This window comes from Cinclus cinclus, chromosome 19 (genome assembly GCF_963662255.1).
Source record: "Cinclus cinclus chromosome 19, bCinCin1.1, whole genome shotgun sequence".
Taxonomy (NCBI): domain Eukaryota; kingdom Metazoa; phylum Chordata; class Aves; order Passeriformes; family Cinclidae; genus Cinclus; species Cinclus cinclus.
This window is the reverse complement of record NC_085064.1, coordinates 11,182,481-11,203,419: the sequence shown is the minus strand read 5'-3', so window position 1 is coordinate 11,203,419 and position 20,939 is coordinate 11,182,481. Positions and strand designations below refer to the sequence as shown.

General features: G+C 57.8%; 1 protein-coding gene across 1 annotated transcript in view; it reads right to left on the bottom strand.

The window, feature by feature from the left end:
* ABCA2 (ATP binding cassette subfamily A member 2) overlaps positions 1-20,202 on the bottom strand; it is a 31,374-nt gene extending 11,172 nt beyond the window's left edge. Inside the window, exons 1-24 of the mRNA XM_062505661.1 lie at positions 20,137-20,202; positions 13,087-13,180; positions 10,584-10,695; positions 10,035-10,201; positions 9,717-9,844; positions 9,444-9,548; positions 8,781-8,966; positions 8,481-8,699; positions 7,532-7,866; positions 7,128-7,287; positions 6,788-6,916; positions 6,339-6,506; positions 5,506-5,602; positions 4,977-5,150; positions 4,794-4,896; positions 4,137-4,251; positions 3,598-3,788; positions 3,216-3,366; positions 2,724-2,928; positions 2,115-2,279; positions 1,635-1,815; positions 1,137-1,349; positions 632-828; positions 369-551 (exon numbers count right to left, since the gene is read on the bottom strand). Of these exons, the coding sequence (XP_062361645.1) occupies positions 369-551; positions 632-828; positions 1,137-1,349; positions 1,635-1,815; positions 2,115-2,279; positions 2,724-2,928; positions 3,216-3,366; positions 3,598-3,788; positions 4,137-4,251; positions 4,794-4,896; positions 4,977-5,150; positions 5,506-5,602; positions 6,339-6,506; positions 6,788-6,916; positions 7,128-7,287; positions 7,532-7,866; positions 8,481-8,699; positions 8,781-8,966; positions 9,444-9,548; positions 9,717-9,844; positions 10,035-10,201; positions 10,584-10,695; positions 13,087-13,180; positions 20,137-20,202 (3,844 nt within the window). The remainder of the gene's footprint in view (positions 1-368; positions 552-631; positions 829-1,136; positions 1,350-1,634; positions 1,816-2,114; positions 2,280-2,723; positions 2,929-3,215; positions 3,367-3,597; positions 3,789-4,136; positions 4,252-4,793; positions 4,897-4,976; positions 5,151-5,505; positions 5,603-6,338; positions 6,507-6,787; positions 6,917-7,127; positions 7,288-7,531; positions 7,867-8,480; positions 8,700-8,780; positions 8,967-9,443; positions 9,549-9,716; positions 9,845-10,034; positions 10,202-10,583; positions 10,696-13,086; positions 13,181-20,136) is intronic.
* Positions 20,203-20,939: the final 737 nt, after the last annotated feature.

Here is a 20,939-nt window from a genome sequence, read left to right as displayed (position 1 = left end):
CCATGAAGACCCACCACATCTCCCCTACTCCCCAGTGCCATAGGGGCTTCCCTGTCACCCTATCTGTACTGGGGATGGTGTTCTGCAATGTGGCCCTCACTGGACATCTCAGTGGGCAACCCACAGGCTCGAGAGAACCAGCACCTGGAGACAAATGCCACTGTATAAGGTCTAGCCAAAGACCCATCTGGGAAAAATTAAGGCTGAGCAATGGGACCTCCTACACCCCTGCCCCATCCCCTCTGCCCTCTGTGTGGCCTAAGGAGCCTCAAGATGGGAGTACTTGGATGTTGACCTCTCCTTCGCTGGGCTGAAGAAGTGCTGGTGCCATCTAGTCCTTTAACAAAGGGTCATATTGCTCCCCAGACCTGTGCCATTCCTGGTGTCTGACTGCTTCTTCACCACTGTCAGCTTGTAGCCGTCACCATAGGTGCTCTTGAGGAAGAGTGGGGAACCACAGCACTTGAGCTTGCCATGGGAGATGATGGCGATGCGGTCCCCCAGCAGGTCAGCCTCATCCATGTGGTGTGTGGAGAGCAAGATGGTCCTCCCTGATGGCAACACAAAGCCTCAGCAGAGGGGCCATGGCTGACACAGAGGTGCATGCCAGGTTCTCCCTAGCTTTGCTCACCTGGCTTGTACTTGAGGATGAGGTCCCAGATGGCCCTTCGGGCATATGGGTCCACACCAGCTGTAGGCTCATCCAAGATAACAGCCCGCGACCCACCCACAAAGGCAATGGCCACTGACAGCTTCCTCTTCATGCCACCCGAGAGCGTCTGCACCTGGCAGTGCCGTTTGTTGGAGAGTTCCAGGTCCTCAATCATCCTAGAGACAGGGCAGAAGCACCAGGAATGCTGGGGGGAGCTGTACTGATGCCCAGTGCCTGCAGGGAGTATGTAATGCCTCTTCCCCTCATGGTATCTGCAGCCTTCGGCTGCTGAGACTGCAGTCAGGCTATGAACATCTTCTGCTCACTTCCACACCTTGACACCCCAAGGGTGGGAAAACACTTGGTGAAGCTGTTCCATGGGATACCTCTGCCACCAGATCACCCCCCATGGCACAGCCAGCAGGAAGGAGACTCACTCGTGCCAAAGGTATGGATGAAGACAAAGGAGCTGGAGGGTGCCTACTTGTCCATCTCCTTGCGGATCTCCTCCTCTGCCATGCTCTTGAGCTGCGAGTAGAACCAGAGATGCTCCTCCACTGTCAGCCTGTCAAAGAGCACATTGTGCTGGGGACACATGCCCAGATTCTTTCGGATCTTGTCCATCTCCGTACGGATATCGTGGCCATAGATGGTAGCAGAGCCCGATGTTGGAGGGAACAAGCCAGTGAGGATGGACCTGGAAGGATGGAGAAAGGCAACAGCGTGAGGGAGCTCATACTCCGCAGTCCAGACCCAATCCCAACCACCACCTCTGGGAGCATCTGCTGGGCCCCAGGCAGAGCAGTATCAGCACAGGGCCATGAGCCTACTACCTGTCCCATGTTTGTGCCAGCCCCACACCCACATTGCTGCTCTCTGAGCGTGGCACCAGCTGCTACAGGGCTCAGCAGAAACATCCTGAACCCCCTGCTGCACACCCTGCAGCTGGCCAGAGTCTCTGTCTTCCTGGACAGGCACTCACATGGTGGTGGTCTTGCCTGCACCATTGTGCCCCAGGAAGGACACAACCTGGTTCTCGTAGAGGTTGAGGCTCAGCTTGTTTAGTGCCAGCTTCTTGTCTGTCTTGTAGACTTTGGTGAGCTTGTCGATGCAGACAACCAAGGGGAGGTGGGTCGGCTCCTCCTCGATGCCCCTAGTCTCCTCTGCTGTGACAGTAGGATGGTGAGGAGCCAGGGGAGGGGAGAAAGCTTTGAGTAGGGCTCCCTGGGAACGAACTGACCCGCCTCCCTCCCATGGTGGCTATGCTGGCTTGTGACTCCTTCCCCTCTGCTTCTTGCCCATTCTCCCTCTCCCACATCACAGTGGCAGCTCCCAGAGGCCACAGTGCTTGGCCCAGTATCCTGCCCTGACTGGAACACAGGGGTCCATGGCCAAGGCAAGACACCATGGCAGGGCCAGGGCCACCCTTGTGCCACCCACTGCCGCCCCCAGCTGGCCTCACCCAGCCTCCGGCTCTCCATGGCACAGGCCTGATCCTCCTCCATGATGCTGAGGCGGGTGGTGCGTGACCATGGCCAGGTCCATTCCCAGGTCTCCACACGCCCGTTGCTGAGCCAGTAAGACTTCTGGAAAGGGAAGTACCAGGGCCGTGGCAGGCCGAACATGCCTGCAACCACAGCCCCAAGGAATCAGGGCCAACCCTACACCCAGAGCCATGCAGTAGCTGCTGAGGACTGGGTCAGAGTTTGGCATGGGCGCAGGCTTGGGGATTTTCCCAGGTCACCATTGCAGGGGTGAGGGCTACGAACAACTCCAGCCAGCTGGGCTCAGGGCAGCTCTGCAGGCTGTGCCAGGAAACAAAGTCCTTTGGGATTTGGCTTGGATTGGCTCACACTTCAGCTTTACAATGAAAAAAACAGAGAGCAACTGAGATGCTTCCACAAGGGGGATAAGGGGGATCGGTGTCTCAGCTGTGGACTTCTGACTTTGCTACAGCTGAATTGAGACACCTGGCTGACACCAGCAGATGGGGACATGTGGGCAGGTGTCACCCAGCAAAGAGGCTCCTGTAAGGTCTGGGGTGCCCTCATACCCCTCTGCCCACACGTACCCGGGTGCACGGCCTCAATGTACCACGTGAGCACCCCGTACACTATGGCATCCACGACCAGCATCATCATGGACAGCAGGAGGTTGAAGTCATCTCCTTCCACAGGTGACTGGCTGAAGGTGTGCCACTGGATACCCACGCCAGCCACCTCATACAGCGCGAAGTACTTGGAGCCCAACCCAAAGGCTGTGGTGGACATGAGGGACTGTGAAGAGGTGGAGGGAAAGGAATGGGAGGTCAGTAGGAACCACAGGCTAGCCCCAGAAGAACAGGTTGGGTTGAATTCCTACCCAGTGCGGCCCCACCCAGCCCCATGGAAATGCTCCTGGCCCAGAGAGGCACTAAACCTTCTGGAAATACCTCCAAAGCCCCACAGAGAGTTGGTTCATACAAGCAGTCACTTGCCCAGGGCTTGGTGACAGCTTGGTGGCTTTGTACTGGATATGAAATGCCTGAGGTAAACCTGGGACTAAGCTACTGCAGCCAACTCACCGCAATGCACTTCTCAAAGGCTGTGATCTTGTCATGTGCCACCTCCTCCCGGATAGCCACATACATGTATGGCACATAGCTGAGGAAGTAGATGATGCCACCACAAGCAGAGGCCAGCTTTGCCTTGGAGTAGAGCACCGACACCAGAAAGCTGTAGGGAGGATAGCATCTCCTTGGATGCTGCCCCACCAAGACCTTCCCCATACCATCTGGTTTTGGTGGTGTTGAGCCAATAAACTGGCTCCCCAAATCAGCTGCTTGGAGAGACTTGTGTCCCTCCACCAGTCCTTGCCCACATAGTTCCCAGCACCCTCGCTCCATGGCACAAGAACCCAACACTGCCCACACCCCTTTACTGCCCAGCACAGACCAGGCATCTCACCAGAACATGATGGTGGCCACAGCATAGATGGCAAGGAAGAGCCATATGATGAGGACATCGCTGTGCATCAGGACCTTGCCGTACTTGAGAATGGCAGTGAGTGCTGTGACCGAGATGGAGAGCTGGACAAAGCCAGTGATGAACCAAGCCACCCAGTGTACTGCATTGTTCAGGCCCATCATCTTCATCACCTGTGAGGTCAAAATTACTCAGAGGAGCTGTCCCCAACCCTGTGCATCCCTGCTTCCATTCTCACTGGGCTGAGAGGACAAGGGGTAGCACCAAATGAGCTGCCCGGAGTGGGCAGGACACAACACCCTCTATTGGGGTGCCAAGGAGCTCAGCTCCCTCCAGGTCTGGGCAGGGCTCATCTCATGCTGGGGACACTCAGAAGGACCAGCTCAGCCCAGGGATTTGGGATCTGCATCTGCCCTGGTTCATGCAACCAGAAATACAAGGAAGGTGCACTGGGATATGGCACAGAATGTAGGGCTCAGATATGCCCACTCCTCCCCAGGAATCTTTTCCACCATCCCTACCTCTTTCAAGCGATGCTCCTTCTCTGTCACAATGTGCTGGATCATCATAGCCACTGAGTAGACCCAGGAGATCACCATGCAGAGGGGCATCATGTGCTCAATGACAAAGAGAAAGCTGATGGGGTAGACGAAGAGAAGAGAGAACTGGATGGTGGCACTGCCACAGAGACCTGTGGAGACCGTGGGGCATGGGGCCTTGGAGGGGCTCTCCCACCGCTCAGGGACAACCAGTCTCTAACTCAGCAACTCCTTAGTGTCCTAAAATGACTTCTCCAGTGAGCCCACAGGACAACCCAGTGTGTGGCTGGCAAGCCTTCACAGGCAGGTAGTAGCTCAGCCCCAGAGCCCTGCCTACATTGGTGTGGATGGGGCCTTCTCCAACCTCCTACCCAGGAGTGTTCGTGGCTCTGGGACTTCTACAGGTGCTGCCTCCAGACCACTGTAATCCATAACCATTGACAGATCCATGTGCCATTCCTTTACTTTTCCCTGCCTTCCTGAGCATGGTAGTCCAAGGAATTGGACTTGAACTGGTTGTTCATCACTTCCAGTGCCATCAATCTCTTTCAGGCCCCCAAACTTGTTCCCTTTTCCCAGCTAAAATATCCTGGCTCACAAAGTGGAAGGAGGAAGGTCCTGCAGGTGAGTGTTACTCACTCATCCCGGGTATAACACGGGTACGGGAACATCTGTACATAGTTGCCAGGCTCCACGACATCGTGGCCAACAAATGTGTTAATGAGGGCACGCTCCATCATATCTGTGGAAGAGAAAGAGAGGCCAGGCTGAGCACACAGGGACCAGGGCTGTGGGCAGCTGTGGCAGGGCGCTGACACTTACCCTGGATCCAGACAAAGCCATAGAGGAAGTAGAAGCGGCCGCCAGTGTTGGGGCCAGGCCGCCAGTATGCCCGCCGGATCTCGTTGGTCTTCTCTGTGAAGCTAGAATTCTGCCGGATCTTGTACATGACATGGGGGGGCAATGAGCCATCCCTGTTGGTCTGGAAGATGACACCTGTGGGCAGCAGAAGAACTAGGGAGTCCACAGGGGCCAGCCACATCAGCTGGCCACAGTTACAGGCAGGGATGGGGGGGGCACTGTGAGGGCTGCCATGGATGAGATGAGTGGCATGGCAAGGGATGTGAGACCCCAGTGGGATGCGAAGGCACACGGACAGCACGCCATGTCAGTGGGAGAGCCAGGACAGCAGCATGGGGCAGAGGATGGGCACCATGAGATATTCAGCCCCTTCATCCACCCAACACAGGCACCAAGGGACCCACATCCCAAAGTCAGTGGCTCCACTGCACAGCTGGAGAAGGGCAAAGTTTCAGGAACCCCTGAGAAGAGCTGGCTCCCAGGGACATACTGGCAAAGACCGTGACATTGTCCTGATACGCCTGGTTCAGTGTGTAGTTGACAATGCTCTCCTCATCCGGGAAGCCCTTGAAGATGTCCACGCTGACCTAGTGGAAGAAGAATCATAGAATCATTAAGATTGGAAAAACTCTCTGAGATCACGGAGTCCATTAACTCAAATACTATCAAGCCCAGCACTAAACCATGCCCCCAGGTGTCAAATTCACATTTTTTGAACACAAGGGTAGTACCACTGTCCTGGGCAGCCTGTTCCAGTGCTGACCAACCTTTCAGTGAAGAAAGTTTCCCTAAAATCTGATCTAAACTTCCTCTTCTACAACTTCAGGCTGTTTCCTGTTGTCCTGTCACTTGTCACCTGGGAGAAAAGACCAACCCCCACCTCTCTCCAACTTCCTTCTCAGTAATTTGAGAGACTTAGAAGGTCCCACCTAAGCCTCCTTTTCTCCAGGCTGAGCTCCCCCAGCTCTCAGTCCCTCCTCACCAGACTTGTGCTCCAGAACCTTCCCTGGCTCCACTGCCCTTCTCTGGACATGCTTCAGCAGGCTAGTGAGATCCCAAGGCCCTGGATGGCTCTAGCACACAGAGCCTGCACACAGTACAACATGTGCCACCCAAAGCCAACCCCAGCCCCTGAAGTCAGCAGTGTGTGAGGACCTCCACCTTAGACACCTACCCCAAAGCTCTGGACACTGCAGGAGCCACCACCAACCCCAGCACTCCTGTCCCATGCTCTTAAAACGGTCTCAGTGGATCTGACCCTCTTCAGCCCAACAGAGCCTGGCAGTTGGCGATTTAACCTTCCACATGTGGGCTCCACCTTACCTTGGCCATGAAGCGGACCCAGCCACAGGCAGCATTGTCAATGGTATCCAGCTGCTGGAGCAGGATGCTGGCATTGGGCAGGGAGAAGTTGCCATTGAGAAAGTTGTGGAGAACATCACTGTCAGAGACATTCAGGATCTCTGGGTGCTTGTGGAGGTCAGTGGTCAACTGAGACAGAGAAGACATGGGAGGGAGAAGTTGGGGTATGCCCTGCCTCTCAGGTCACTACCCCCCCACCCCACCCCACAGGTAGGACCCAAAGCTCCTGCTGGGGATAGGGGACAGTGTGCACACTGTGCAGGGATCCAGACTAATGTCTCCACAAGAGAAGGTGGATACCAGGGATTACCACACAAAGAAGTTACAGGGTATCTAAGGGAAGAATGAGCCCTTCTCCACTGCCAGGGCAGTAAATCCCAGGCAGGCTCATCCTCACCACACTGCCCTACCTGCTGGAGCCAGCGGATGCGCCTCTGCAGCCTGCCCTCTTCCAGGTAGGCTCGGATCTCGGGGGAGATGTTCAGCCAGGCCTTGGCGTAGTGGGTGACATTGCCCACAAAGGCGAAGGTCTCATTGGCCTGGGGGCCAGGCAGAAAATCATACAGCAGGCAGAGGCAGGGGCTTCCTGCTCTATGGAATGACTAGCAGCTATGGAGATACCTGCCCACCTCCCACTGCCTGTAGAAGCTGCCTGTGTCTGGCAGTCAACCTCTTCCCTGCCACACAGCCCACCTGCTGAGCAGGACAGCGGGAGAAGAAGGACAAAGGTCCTAGCCTATGCATCCTCACCTTCAGGATGACCTTGTCAACTTCAGTGCCCACAGGTGCATACAGGATTTTGGGGTTGCTGGTCATCAGATGCACAAGGAGGCCCAAGTTCCGCTGCTCCTTGCTGGTGAAGCCCAGAGAGCTCATGTTGCCCTGCTTCAGTGCCTCAGGCTCGATGGTCCTGCACAGGGACACCAGGCTTTCCACTCTGCTTCAGGCTCAGCACCCCATGCTGCAGACAGCCCTCACCCCTGCCTATGATAGGCCTTCACACTGACTCCAGCGCCTGTGTGGTGCCGCCCAACACAGGGAGTACCCCTGGCTGCAGCACAAGGCTGTAGTACAGCACCCATCCTGCTCAGCAAGGGGGGATGGCCTGTGCAGGGAGAACCTGAAGCCATCCATCCCCTAGCACTCCTACCTACCGGTTGTTGCCGCAGAGGATGGGCTGCAGTCCTGCCCAGAGCTGCACAAACGCTGAGAACTGCCCCTGGGGGTTGTCGATGCCAGACGGGCCCTCCACAGCACCCTCCTCCTCCTCTGCTGTGGCATTGCCAGCCGTGGCATTGGCGCTGACCCAGCTGGTGCTGTTGGCCACGGGTGGCGGGGCCTTGCTGGCACAGGCTCCCCTGGGCAGCAGCTTAGCCAGTGCTGAGAGGATGTCCATGTCCCGCAGAACCTTCTCCATCTCCACCAGGTCCTCGAGGAGAGCACGGAGGCGGTGCTGGGTAGCTGTGCTGTTCACCTCCTCCAGCTTCAGCTGCAAGTATGAGGAGGAGGAGGAGTTACTCATTGCTGGGACAACAGGGTCCTGCTTGCCATTAGGAAGGGACTAATGAGGATGCCAAGCAGTAGCAACTCCACTTTCTTGGTTAAAAGGTTGGAGCTGCGCTGAGGTAAGGCCCTGGATTCATTGCTGTGCATCTGTGGCTATGAGGCAGTGAGAATGGTGGCAAATGCTGGCAGGGACTTGTGTGAGGACAAGAGATAGCACTCAAGACAGGAAGGGTAGTCCTCTGCTCCTACAAAGGACACACTGAGCTTGGGTGGTACAAAGAGTGGGACCTCTGAGTCAGGCTTGAGCTGTGCCACAAAAAGCTTTGCTGGTCCTGAAGAGAGAACCTGGGAGGGGACACCTAAGAAGACATTGGGGATAGCCAGCCCCATCCAATAGGCAGTGTCCAAGCAAGTGCTAGAGGGGAAACCACCTGGGATCTTACCATGGAGCTGGGTGTGGGGGGTACTCATGTCAGAGAAGGTAATCAGTCAGGGGTAACCAGGAGAAGCCAGGCCATGTAATTGTTCCCCAACATAATACCAGCTGAGTAGAAAACCCTGCTCAAGTCTCATCCCAGCCACCAGCCCTGCTCTCACCCTGCTGATGATCTTGGGGGTGTCCAGCTGCTCCTGGAGCTCAGAGGCCAGATGGGCAAAGCGCTCCTGGCGGGTGGCTCGGCTGCCATTGCAGGCCAGCGCCTGGTATGCTGCCAGCAGTGGCTGCTGCCTGGGGGACACGCGTAGGAGGCGTTGCAGTCCCCCGGGGTTCTGCTCACATGTCACCTGCTCCAGCACTGGCCCAGTGAAGAAGACATTCTACAGGGCAAGAAGTTGCAGGGACAGCACTGAAGTGCCTGCTCTAGCAGAGCAGCCTAGGTTGCCCCATGAAGTGCTCACCTCCATCTCGGTGACAAAGGCCTGAGGGCTATCAGAGATAGCAGGTGCCACAGCAGTGCTGGTGAAGCCCAGAGCCTGAGAGAGCATGCGGAGCAGTGCCGGCCGGCGTGGGGCTGCCACTGGGCCCTGCAGCACCCTGTGAACCAGCCCTTCCTGCACGCTCCTCCAGCCACTGGGGAGGCTCTTCTGCAAGATGAAGAACGGGGATGGCTGGTGGGATGGGGGCTTTCCCCAGGTCCCCCTCCTTGTGTGTCCCCAAGCATACATGAACAGCCCCATAGCATCCATGGTTTCCAAGGGGAGGGGAAGAAAAGGGATGTGCAGATGCAGGGAGCAGGGGTCCCCTGCATGCCAGACACAAGGTGGGGAACAATCTCTCCTGCTTCCTCCACAGCCACCACTCAGTCAGCACCAACCCCCACTGCAATGGTAAACCCAGGCACCGGTACTGGTGTGTCTCATAACACTGGGGGAATTGGTGGCAGCACCAGGATGGACCCCAGCCATCCCTGCTGCTGCTCTGTCCCCTGACAATGTTCTGTCATGGCCCCTTCTACTGGGACAGACACTCCCAAACCACCTGGGGTGGGATATGGAGGGGACAATAGGACAGGCTCTACCTCTACCCCACCAGGTCCCCTTGCATGCAGCACTGCTCCTCACCTCCAGCTGTTTCATCCTCTTGCTGGGGCCAAACCCATCCCACAGGTCTTGCTCATGGGTCTCATCAGGTACCAAAGGAAAGGAATCAAAAAACTGCTGGTACACCTGCACCGAGATGAGAGCAGGACTGCCACATATGCCAAAAGTGGAGCACCAGTGCTGCACCTGCTTGCCCAGCAAGGCCCTGGCATAGGGTAGTAGGGTAGCACAAATCCCAGCTGGGTACAATTCACAGGGCAGCACAGACCCTTGCAAAGCCCAGAGGTCACCTACCTCTCTCAGGTCAATGCTTGAGCCCAGGAGCAGCTCAGCCGTGCCATTGGGGAGTGACAGGTTCTGCATCAGGAAGCGCCGCAGCTCAACCTGGTCTTTGGCTGCCCATGCCAGTGTGAAGCTGGACCCTGCCAAAAAAGGTGGGAGGTCAGAGCAGCCCACCAGCATCAGGGAGATGGCATAGCCCCAGAGCTGTGACCCGATGTAGTGATCTATGACAATGGCAGGGCACTGCCACACACCATCACTGTGCTGGGTAAGCTGACACTATCTGTCCCTGCCTGCACAGGCAGCAGGGGCAGGCAGAGCACAACCCACCTGCTCGGCTGCTGAAGTGGGTGTCTATGGAGCTGGGCTCAGGCCTGCTGAGGGCCTCCAGGTGCCCACGCAGCGACTCCAGCTCCTCCTCCAGTCCTGGGTGCTGTGGGTCGAAGAGGCTGCTTTGCTCTACTGCCTCGCTGAGGTGTTCCAGGATCTGTGTCACCCTGCGAGAGTCCAGCACCACTCTGGCTTCAGGGACAGAGGGATGGGAATACCTTCCCCAGAGTTTGGGGGGAAAGAGTCCCTCAGGTGTGGGGGACAGCAGTCCTGTCTGAAATGAGGCACCACTGCCCTTGCCTGTGAGCCCCAGCACCTCAAGGTGTCTCAAAGGGCCACCTTAATCCTCCTCCCAGCACTGAACACCTGGGAGCCCACAGCAGAACAGACTGAGGTGTTCCCTGCACCAAGAACACAGTAGTCTGCACCCAAGCACTTTGGGGGATGCCAGCTTCCACCTCAGCCCCAAGCTGGCAGTGGAAAAGGGGCAGGCTCTGTGCAGGAGCATTAGGGGTGGGAGAGGAAGTGCATGGTGAGGACAGGACTCACGTGGAGTTGGAGTACTGCAGGAAGCCAAACTCATCACGCTGGCCATCAGGGCACAGGGACTGCATGACTGGCAGGATCCCAGCTGACGTGAGCGGGGCCGCCGTGTAGAAAGCTGGAGCCAGTAAGAGTGCAGAAGAGGCCAAGGAAAGTGCAGGCAGCGGGGAGAAGAGGCAAAGAGGCAAGGGAACGGAAAGGGGCCACCAGAGAAACAGACATTCAGTTCAGAAAAGCACGCGTTGGGGTCTGTGAGCCCATGGGAGGCTGGTGGCCATGGTCAGAAGTCAGCAGCTTTCCTACCAGGGCTGTCCTGGCTGGTGACCCTGTGGGGCTTCAGGCAGCTCCAGCACCCCTGGCTCCAGCCCTCTTGCCCCCACCCACTCTTCCCTGGATGATGGCTCCCTCGAGCCCCATGATGATGCCAATTTCTGCCACTTGCCCCAAGATGGCCACCGACCTCCTCCAGGCTCCTGGCCCCTCCTGTTAGTAGCCTCAGAGGCAGTGGTGGATCTCCAGAGAAAAAGGAGGAAAAATATAATAGGGAAAATAGACTTGTTGGTGGCAGCTCCCAGAGCCCCCAGCCTCCCCCAAGCCCGGCTGCCCCAACATGTGGTGGCTGGAGGTGGGTGGAAATGGAGACAAGGAGCAGGAAGATGGAAGAAACAAGAAGCAGCAAAGGGCTGGCAAATCCTCCCCCCTTCACCAGCACTGAGCCATCATCCCTGCTGGGACAATCTAGTGTCCTTCCCCAGGGCAGGGCAAGCCCAGAATGACCCTGCCCAATGGGGACCACAAGTTGTCTGTCATTGGGCAGTGCCAGGCAGGGACCCTGCTCTTGCCACCCTGGCAATGACCTTGTGGTTAGAGGTAGGTCAGTGCTGTTAGTAAGGCTGCAATCATCAGGGACTGGTGAAGATGGACTTCTGGCAGGAACAAGGGAAAGGTGCAGCATGGGATAGGCCAGCAGCCTGCTCGGGCGGTGGAACCCACACTGGTGGCCATGCCATGGTTTGGTGACAAAGTCAGGGCATGGATGGCATCTTGCTGGCCTTGAGGCTCTAGTACCACATCCAGCTTGTCCCAGCCATGAGGGACCAAGACAGGGACCTGGTGATGGTGCCAGGGTGGGAGCCAGCCCCAACCCCTGGGTGACTGCACAAGACTGGGTGACCACAGGCTACCACATGGGTGACAGGATCCAGCAGACTTTGCTCCAGGAGGCAGGCAAGAAGAAGGGATAAGACAAGCTTCCATCTGGCCTGGATAGCCCTATGCAGCCCAGGAGGCCGGAGACATGGCCACCAGTGGCCCCAGCCACTGTTCCCCAGGGGAACCCAGCATCATCAACCAAGGGGGTACACCACCATGGCTAGTCAGTCCCCAGGGAGGAGTAGGCAGGTGCCATACCGTGCTGCCCAAGCTCATCTTCACCAGCCATGGAGGAGGGCAAGGGGCTTACAGAGGCATGGATTAGGCCGGAGTGAGCTAATCTAAACCAGGCTCTTCCTCCCCAGACTATGAGGCCAGCACTGGCAAAGGAATAGGGGGAGGCGCCCACCCGTCCCACCAACTTACAGACTGGTGCATGCAGTTGAGGCATGAAGGGCAGGCAGGCAGGGGAGATGGTGGGAAAGAAAAAGAAAACATGAGCAAAAAAAAAACCAAACCAAACCAAAACAAACAAACAAAAAAAACAAACACCAACAAAAAAAACCCCAAAAAAACCCAAACAAACAAACAAACAAACAAACAAAAAACCAAAAACCACACAATAGAGAGCAAATATCAGTGCCAAGGCAGGAACCCGGGCAGTGCCTGCTGCAGCCGGACCACTCTGGCAGCTGGGCTCTCCCTTGCTGGGACACACTGAAACACAGGCTCAAACCACTGTTACATGGGGTCACCACCAGTACGCAGCATCTACCCTGGCAATGCACTGCCACCTCTGCCAGGGGACCCATCAACATGAGCATTCACGGGCCTTCGTGAGCTGGCAGCTTCACTCTGCCACCTCCTCCCAGTAGCACAGCCTATGGGCACCAGAGCCCAGGCCAAAGCTCCAGCTGGAATTCTCCCAGAGCCCTCAGCCCCAGTCCTAACAATTTATCATCCTGCCAGGCCTCTGAGTGCCCCAGGGCCAGGCGTAGGGGCTTCCTGTAGGTCTCTCTCACTGGGGAGCCCTTCCCAGAGCCACTCCAGCTGACCCTCAACTACTTAGGGGGACTGTGGCTGTTCCAGCACCATGCAGCTTGCCCTTCCCCATGCAAAATGTCTGTGCCCATGACGGGCACAGGCTGGTTGGTGCTGCAACCCCCAGGGGAGCCTCCCCAGGCTGGTACAGACTCTCATACTTCCACCAGTCCTTGGCTGTAGACCCTGCCCAGTGCAATGTGCCCCTAAAGGCCTTTCAAGGTTCCCCCCTGCCCCCAGGCTGGAGCACCTCTCCAGGGCCTCAGGGTGCCCCCAGGTGTAGGAGTGCCCCAAGCACCACCTTGCTGGGACTCACCTTCCTTCACAGGGATGGTTGGCTTCTTCTGCCGCAGCCCCAGGAGGATGAAGAAGAGTACCAGGGGGATGAAGATCTCAAAGGCCAGCACCCACTGGGGATGACACAGAGCAGAGGAAACAGGATGCTTAGGGACAGAATCCAGCCACTAGGGAGAAGCATGGGCAGTACAGGGGCCCCCAGGCACTGGTGCAGTGCAGCACTGTGTCCACATACTGCAGATGGCTGGTGGCTCTGTCACAGCTCAGCGAGTGGCAAACAGGTTCCTGAGCATCCCACAACCTCCTACCCGCACCACTCTGTCCAGAGCACTGTAGGACACGGCAGGGTACACAGAGGAGATGGATGCCTCCTGCAGCAGTGTAAACAGGATGCTGGGGCTTGAGCTCAGCTTCAGTGGTCCACCATAGCTGGGGTTGCCCAGGGAGAAGACCTCAAGTCCTGAAGCCTAGTGCCCTCACAGCTTGGAGCAGCATGATGTCCTCTGTCACCTGTGCCATTGCTGGATCTCATGATGTTCAGCAGCTGAGTCTAATAGCAGAGGATAGACCTTCAGTTCACCCAGCTCCAGGTGCAACTGGGCCATCCTGGCACCCCTTCCATGCCCTCCCAAAAGGCTCTGGCTGTAAGGAATTTCCACTGGCAGCACATGGTAAAAAACAGCAAATCCCCAGGAATTCCTGGCCATAGTGGCTCAGAAGCCCAGACTAGGCTATGTGCCCAGAGGCCCTGGGGATAGGCATCAGCATCTCCACTGGCAGGAGCAAGCACCCGGCACACTGCCAGCACTGCTGCTGCCACTTTGCACCAGAGTGCTTGGATACGTCACAGCCCCGCTGCCAGGAACAGCAGCAGGGAACCACTGCAGGATCAGAAACTGAGGCACAGGGTGAGGTGAGCCAACTGTGGCTCACTCCAGGGCCAGATCAGACCCAAGGCTGCTGCTGAGACCCTGAGACCTGCTGCTACCCATGGGCAGGGCAGGGCCCAGCCCCACTGCTGGGAAGGTGCATGCTACACAACCCACACCAGCCTCCCAGTAGTGACCAGTGCCAATGGGCAAGCCCATGGGCTGGCAAGAATGGTCCTTAACATGAAGGATGCAGCTGCCAACAGGTGACAGCGTCAGGCCCTCCTGTCTCCAACATCACCTGCACACTGCCTCACTCGGGGGTTGCCAACACTTTGTCAAGAAAGTCTGAGCAGCCCCAAATGGCAGTGGGCAGAAGGAGCAGAGCACCCACATCCCTGCCAGCAAATGGCCACAGTGCTACTTCTGTGGGATGAGCACAACTGCATCCATGGGCGCTGCCCACGCTGCACCTGCCATGCCAGAGTTGCTGGTTTTGGGGAGGAAGAAAGGGCTGGAAGAGAATAAAATGCCTCCAGGAGCAGTGCCTGAGAATCCTCATCTTTCTGATAACACCAGTCCCAGGGACAGTCACTGGTATCGCTGTTCCTGCACACAGGACAGTGGACACACACTGTGTTCCTGCATACAGCAGGGGACACCCTGACACACACTGCTGTCCCATGGCCTCTGCTCCACCCCCTGCCTGTTTACCAGGCACACAACGGGGACTCTGTGCTCAGGCACTGAGGGGGACCATGCCCACACACCCATGCTGGCCTGTACCAGGCTCATGTGGGGACTGTCCTTGGTGGCAACAGCTTGTTGAAATCTGCTTGTTGTTGTTTTTATGATAGGGTCACTGACTTTTGCTCATTTCCATCCCCAGAGATGCCCCTTGACCCCAGTCCCTTCTGCACTGCCACATACCCCAGTGTCACAGCAGGCTGTCCCACATCTTTGGCAACCAGAGTGACGTGGTGATAGGCAGACATGGTAGCAGATGGCTATCTGCCAGGCTGCACCTCTAGGACTGACCCTGCCCTCCTGGTCCCCAGGGCTGCCCCCATGGGAACTTCCCAGGGGTGGGGAGACCAGGGCTGTTCTACACCCACACTGGGGCATTGGAATTCAGTGGGGCCTAATGGAGTCTTAAGACTTCCAGAGAGGCACCTGGCAGGGACACCACCAGCACAGCCTGGGGATGGTAGGGTCCCTGCCCACAGCTGAAAGACACTGGGGGATATTTTGGAATTGTGTGAGGGAGCAAGGAGGAAGGCCAGGATGCAAGATGCTGAGAGGGAAATACTCCCCAGTAGGCAGGAGACGGCCAAGGAGAGAGGAAAGGGGGCAGTCCCTACCAGCAGCTGGCCATGACTGCACCAGCTAGTCTGCCCTGCCCTGTCACCCATCCCCTGTCTCCCTCCTCTCTTGACAAGGGCACAGGTGCAGGACCAAGGGTGGGACACTGGTCCCAGGAGCCTTGTACCAGGTGACAGTGGCTGTGGAGGCCAGGAACAGCTCCTGGCTGGTGGCATTCTCTCCTTCCACATGTTCATTTCAGTCTGGTTAGATGTGAGCAGGATGATCACAGGTGCTGTCCAGGCTTGCACAAGTGCTGGGTGTCCACCTGCCACCCTAAAGACAGTGTCCCACGTTCGGCCCTGCCCTTGGCTGGAGGCAGGGGTAGTGGGGTCCTGCCCAATTCCTTGAGCAGGGAAGAAGAGCTGGGTGGGTGCCACAGGAGGGTGCTGGCCCCTGGCAAGGGGACGTGTCTTTCCTGGAGCAGTGGGACAGTGATTCAACACCTATGTCCATGCTCCGCCACACTGTCAGATGGAAGTGAGAGGCTGCTAGCAGGCTGAGTAAGAGGCAGCAGTGCCTGCTGCAACACACAGCATGGTCGGAGAGGGGCAGTCAGGGGCTGGGCACACCCATAGTAAAACGCTCAAGCTGGCAACTCCAGTGACACTCCTGCACCCCAAACCTGCCATGTCAGCCCCCCTCTCCCATAGCCTGGCACCTGCAAGGGGGTTTACTGGTGTCAACACAGGTGAAGCAACATCACACACACAGCATCCAAAATCCCCGCACATACGTCCCAGAGGACAGGGCAGGGTCTGCCTGTCTCCTCATAGAAGGAGGAGCTGCTGCCTACTCCATGCCAGCCTCTCTGCCCATCCCAGTGCTGCCCACAGTGCTAGTAGGAACTGGCAATAAGTGCTGGCCTGCAGGAACCCTGAGGGATGGGTCTCTCAGCTCCTGTAGTATCCAACTGTTCCAATAGCATTTTAAAGCTGCAGAAATACCTTTAAATTTTCATGGTTCCAGACTTCAATCACTGTTAAATACCCAATTTTGCCTACAGCCAGAAAGTAAAGGCAGGTAAAGCCATGGTCACTAGGAAAGATGAGCTCGAGAACTCTGGGACAAAATAGGCTCCATAATGCAAGAGGCTGTGCCAAGCTACCTAGCTCCAGTGGAGACCCAACCATGGACACCCACTGATGGTCACCACCCAGGTGTGGGCCTGAGAGGCTTCCTCAAGGTCACCTGCCCCATGGGGACAGACAGTGCCAGGTCCAGGGGCTGCCAACTCCCATCCTGCCAAGGCCTGGTCAACCTCACTTCTGCCTCTGGTCACTTCCAGTTATATCCATCTATCCCACTACCCCTTGCCTCCAGCATGGGCACACCCCCACCCCTGACAGCCCTGGCATGGCAGCCCGGGGTCCTGCCTCAGGGAGGGTGGAGGAGCAAGAAATCCCTCCTGGGGTTTATCAACAACTCTCCTGAGCTGAGGACCCAGGAACCCACCACAGTTCTCCCCATTACTGCAGTGTCAGCCAGGCACCTGTGTGTTGGACCAAGAGGGCACATTATCATCAGTGCCCTCACACAGCACTGGGATATGGCCACCCTCCCACCGGCACAAGATGCCTGACCTGAGCACAGGGTCATGCCTGCAGCCAGCATGGAGGAAGGTGTCCTGCAGCAGGTGCCACCCAGCTGCCCTGCCACCAGGGACTCACAGAGACTCTGCTGGGCCAGCACATCCCTGCCAAACCCATGATTCCCCTCCCCACACTTGCTGCAAACAACAAGGGGGCAAAGAGCACCCAGAGCCAGGACAGTACCCAACCAATTCATGCTGCGGGATCCAGTACCAGCATCCTCCCAGGGTGCACAGGCACAGGTTCTTAGGGACACTGCACTCCAGCAGAGGCACTGATAGAGCCCCCCAGCACGCCAAATTTCAGCCTCTCTTTTTCTGGCAGCATCAGTTTCTCCCCAGCTCTCTACCACCTGCCAGGGGGAAGGGACAGATCTGCTAGCTCCTGTGTGGAGAGTTTTCAGCCTTCTGGACAAAGTGCAGAAGGCACAGATCCTGCACAGAGCAGAACAGCCACACTACTGTCAGCTCTACCTATACCCCTCCCCTCATCCCAGGGCCCATGCCACAGGGAGTCCCATCAATGTGCTACAGCACCAAAACAGAAAAACTGCTCCCACCATTCCCTTCAAAGAACCCTGACATGTCCACCAGCCCTTCCCCAGGACCAAGCAAACTGGCAGCACACTTCTGTTACTGGGAGCTCCAGCTCTGATTGACTGCCCATCCCAAACGAAGGGGCACAAAGAGCCCCAAGGCAGGCAGGTGAACACCCTGAAGTCTGCCTGTGGTGACTTTTGAGAGAGCACCTGCTAATTTTGCATCCAACATAAGTTTAAACCAGATACCAAAGTCATGGGAGAGCCCATCCTTTAACAATTCCTGTCCCAGCAGAATCAAGGCACAGCCAGCAATCCCCATGGGCACTCCAGTGGACTCCACAGCCCAGGCTTCCCTTCGCCAAGAGCAACCGATGCTGTTCTACTCAGAACTCCATCATTCTGCCTGAATTTCTGCTCTGGGGAGGAAAAAAAAAAAAAAAAAAAAAAAAATCGGGACCAAACCCCAGAGTAGCCCCCAGAACAGCTCAGCCACACCAGATAAGGTCCAAAGCCATTATGGGCTCAGAAAAAGGCCTAAAAGAGGTGCCACTGACAGTGCCTGGGCATCCCCCTGGCCACGCTGCAGGTCTCCCTGCACCCATCATCCACCCACAAGTGGTAACAGCCAAACTCTTACCAAGTGCCTATGAATACAGTCTGCCCCAAAACCATGGCTGTACCCCAATGCAATCCTGCTCCTGAACACCTCCTGCTGGCAAGGACAATGGGGATGCCCCCAGGCCACCAACATTCACAGACAGAACATAAAACTGCTCCAGTTCTCAAGTCCCAGCCCAGAGCCCTCAGTCAAACCTGAGGTTTCTGCTTCCCTCCCTACATTGCAGCACTGGGTTTGCTGCTCCACCTGTTGCCAGGAGGGGAGAGTATGGTGGCAAGGACTGACCCCAGGGGACCACCTGCAGCACCAGGCTGTGCAAAAAGGCAACTGCTGGTAACCACACTCCCTCTCTGAGGCTGGAAGAAGCCCAGGAAACCCCAACTCTGCCTGCCCCTGGGTGAACATCCATCAGCAGAATGGGCTAGTAGTGCATTTCCCCTTCCCTGCTCCAGTCCCCCAGCCTCTGGCTGCTGCAGTAAGATCACCCCAGTGGGAGCTGGTTTCTTAAGAGTGAAACATCCATCTGCAGCTGCTGCCAGGGTAGACCTGCACAGGGGAACCCACTGCTGAATGCCAGGCACAGCCACCACCAGGGCCTGGCTCTGCCCGGGCCAGCCAGCACTGGCAGTTCAGCACTGCTAGGAGAAGGCAGAGCTCACCAGGAAACAGGCAGGATGATGGCTCCTGTGCAGACCAGGGACACAAAGTAACTCTGGGATTCACACACTGGAGTAGCACAAGGAAGGAGGTGACATACACAGGGCATGCGCATCCTCAGGGCACAGCTGTCCTAGGGACTGCATCCAATCCATCCATGAGCACCCACGACACTGGAACCAGCTCTCATCCTGGCACACAGCTGGTCCCCCGCACACCCCATGCACTCACAGCATCACTGGGTGGGCAAGGAGGGGCTGCTCCATATCCTGCCACCCTGCCTGCAGCACTGGCACTCCATCTATACACATGGAGGTGATGGGGCCTGGGCTCCTCACCCTCCTCCTCTGGCCACAGCTTCCTGTACTGCAACCCCATGCTCCCATGGGGCTGGCAGGGAGGGTCACATAAAAATGGGTCCCCAAAAGCTGTGTGCACCCCCACTCTGTAACCCAGTGGACATGGCAGCCAGGGCCAGGTCAGACGGTGTGTGTCAGGGCCCAGCTGTGCCAAGCTGCTCATCCTTGCAGGCAAGGGTCTGGTACAGCCCCTGCCGTGGCCACGCAGCTCTGCTCAGAGTAAAGAGGGCAGATGACTCAGCCAAAGAGCTTCATCCCCCTCATCTATTTTGGGGGAACCAGGGCTGTCAGCTCAGGGAAACCTGCCTGCAGCGTCAGGCTCGGCCCGGCTCCTGTCACAGGGGCCTCCGCAGCTCCTGCTACACGGGGTCTAGTGCTGGCAGCTGCCGGTGAGGAACGGCAGGATCGGGCCTGCTGGATATTTGGGAAAAGAAAAGCGATGCCAGCTTGCGAGCAGCAACTCGCTCCCCTCCCCCACCCGCTAAAAATAACCGGCTCCATCGGGCAGCGCACGCAGCCCCTGCCCACAGCTACGGATCCCTCGGGGGGCTGACGGGTGACCCCACACGGGAAGCCTGCGACAGAGAGGGCAGCGGCCCCAAAGCCCCAGCACGGTCGATGCCCTCTTGCTCCTTCTGCCAGCCCGGAAGGCACACACACCAGCTCCCCGGACCCCAACCCCACGAAGTTGCTTTTTCTCTAGCCCACGGAAGACAGGCTGCTCCGACCCACATATGAGCTGAGAGCCTATTTATACACGGCGGGTACCGGGGCTCAGGGAGTGATCCCACGGCGGGAGGGGAGGCGGGGGGGTGGGCGACATCCAGTCCCGGTCCCGGGCTCCTCCTGCGGCCCCCGGATCCGGGCGGCCCCACGGACACCACAGCGAAGCGGAGAGCCCCAACTGTTGCTGCCGCACAGGGGCCGGCGGGCCGGAGGATTCGTGCACAAGCAGTCCGAGGTGAGCGGACACCGGCAGGCCGAGGGACTGGGGGGACCCTCCGGCACCATTTCCGCACGGGGTCCGGCCTCGCCCCTCGGGACTACAGGGCCCCCCCGCCCCCGCTCACCGGGCTGCGCCGCTTCAGTGTCACGTTCTTCCAGAGCAGAAGATGCAGCTGATGCAGGAACCCCATGGTCACGTCGGGCCGGCCCCGCCGAAGGGCCGCACCGCGCTCAGCTACGCAGTCACCCGCCTCCCACCGCCATCCCCACCCAGCGGCCGATCTACTGCTTGCCGTGGGTTGCGAGGAAGCGGAGCGGCCTCAGCCCGGCCCTGACTCCGCCGCACCCGCCCCGACCCTGCGCCGCACCAGCACCACCCCCGCCCCGCGGCGGCCGCCCCTTAAAGGCACCGCCGGACCCGCCCGCTCCTCCCCGCACGGCAGGCCCGGCACAGCGCGACCCGGGCCCGACCCATCCCGGTAACAGTGGCGCCAGTGCTGGCTATCCGGAGCGGGACTGCTGCCTCAGAGGCCCGGGGAACCCTCGCTCCCCTCGAGCCGCCGCCCTCCTGCTCCTCAACCGTACACAGGTCACCTCCGTGCTTTTGCCCCTGGTGCAACCCCAGGACAGGACGGACTAAACCGTGGGCTGCTGGATCTGTGTACCAGGGTGCCATGCTGTCTTTGTTCTTGGATGCTGCCCACTCTGCTCCTGCCTGACTTCTCCCACGGGCATGTGCTGGGCCATCCATGGGTGTTTGTTGAAGGGACCAACCTGCTGCCACATCTCTCTCCTGTCAGCTCTGAACCCAAGGCTGGATGCCCTCAGCAGTAAGGACTGAACCAGGCCAGCTCTCCTCCTTAATCCCATCCACTCTTCCTTCTATCCATCCTTCCAACCAGCCTGTGCTCAGGGCAGACCCTTTGGC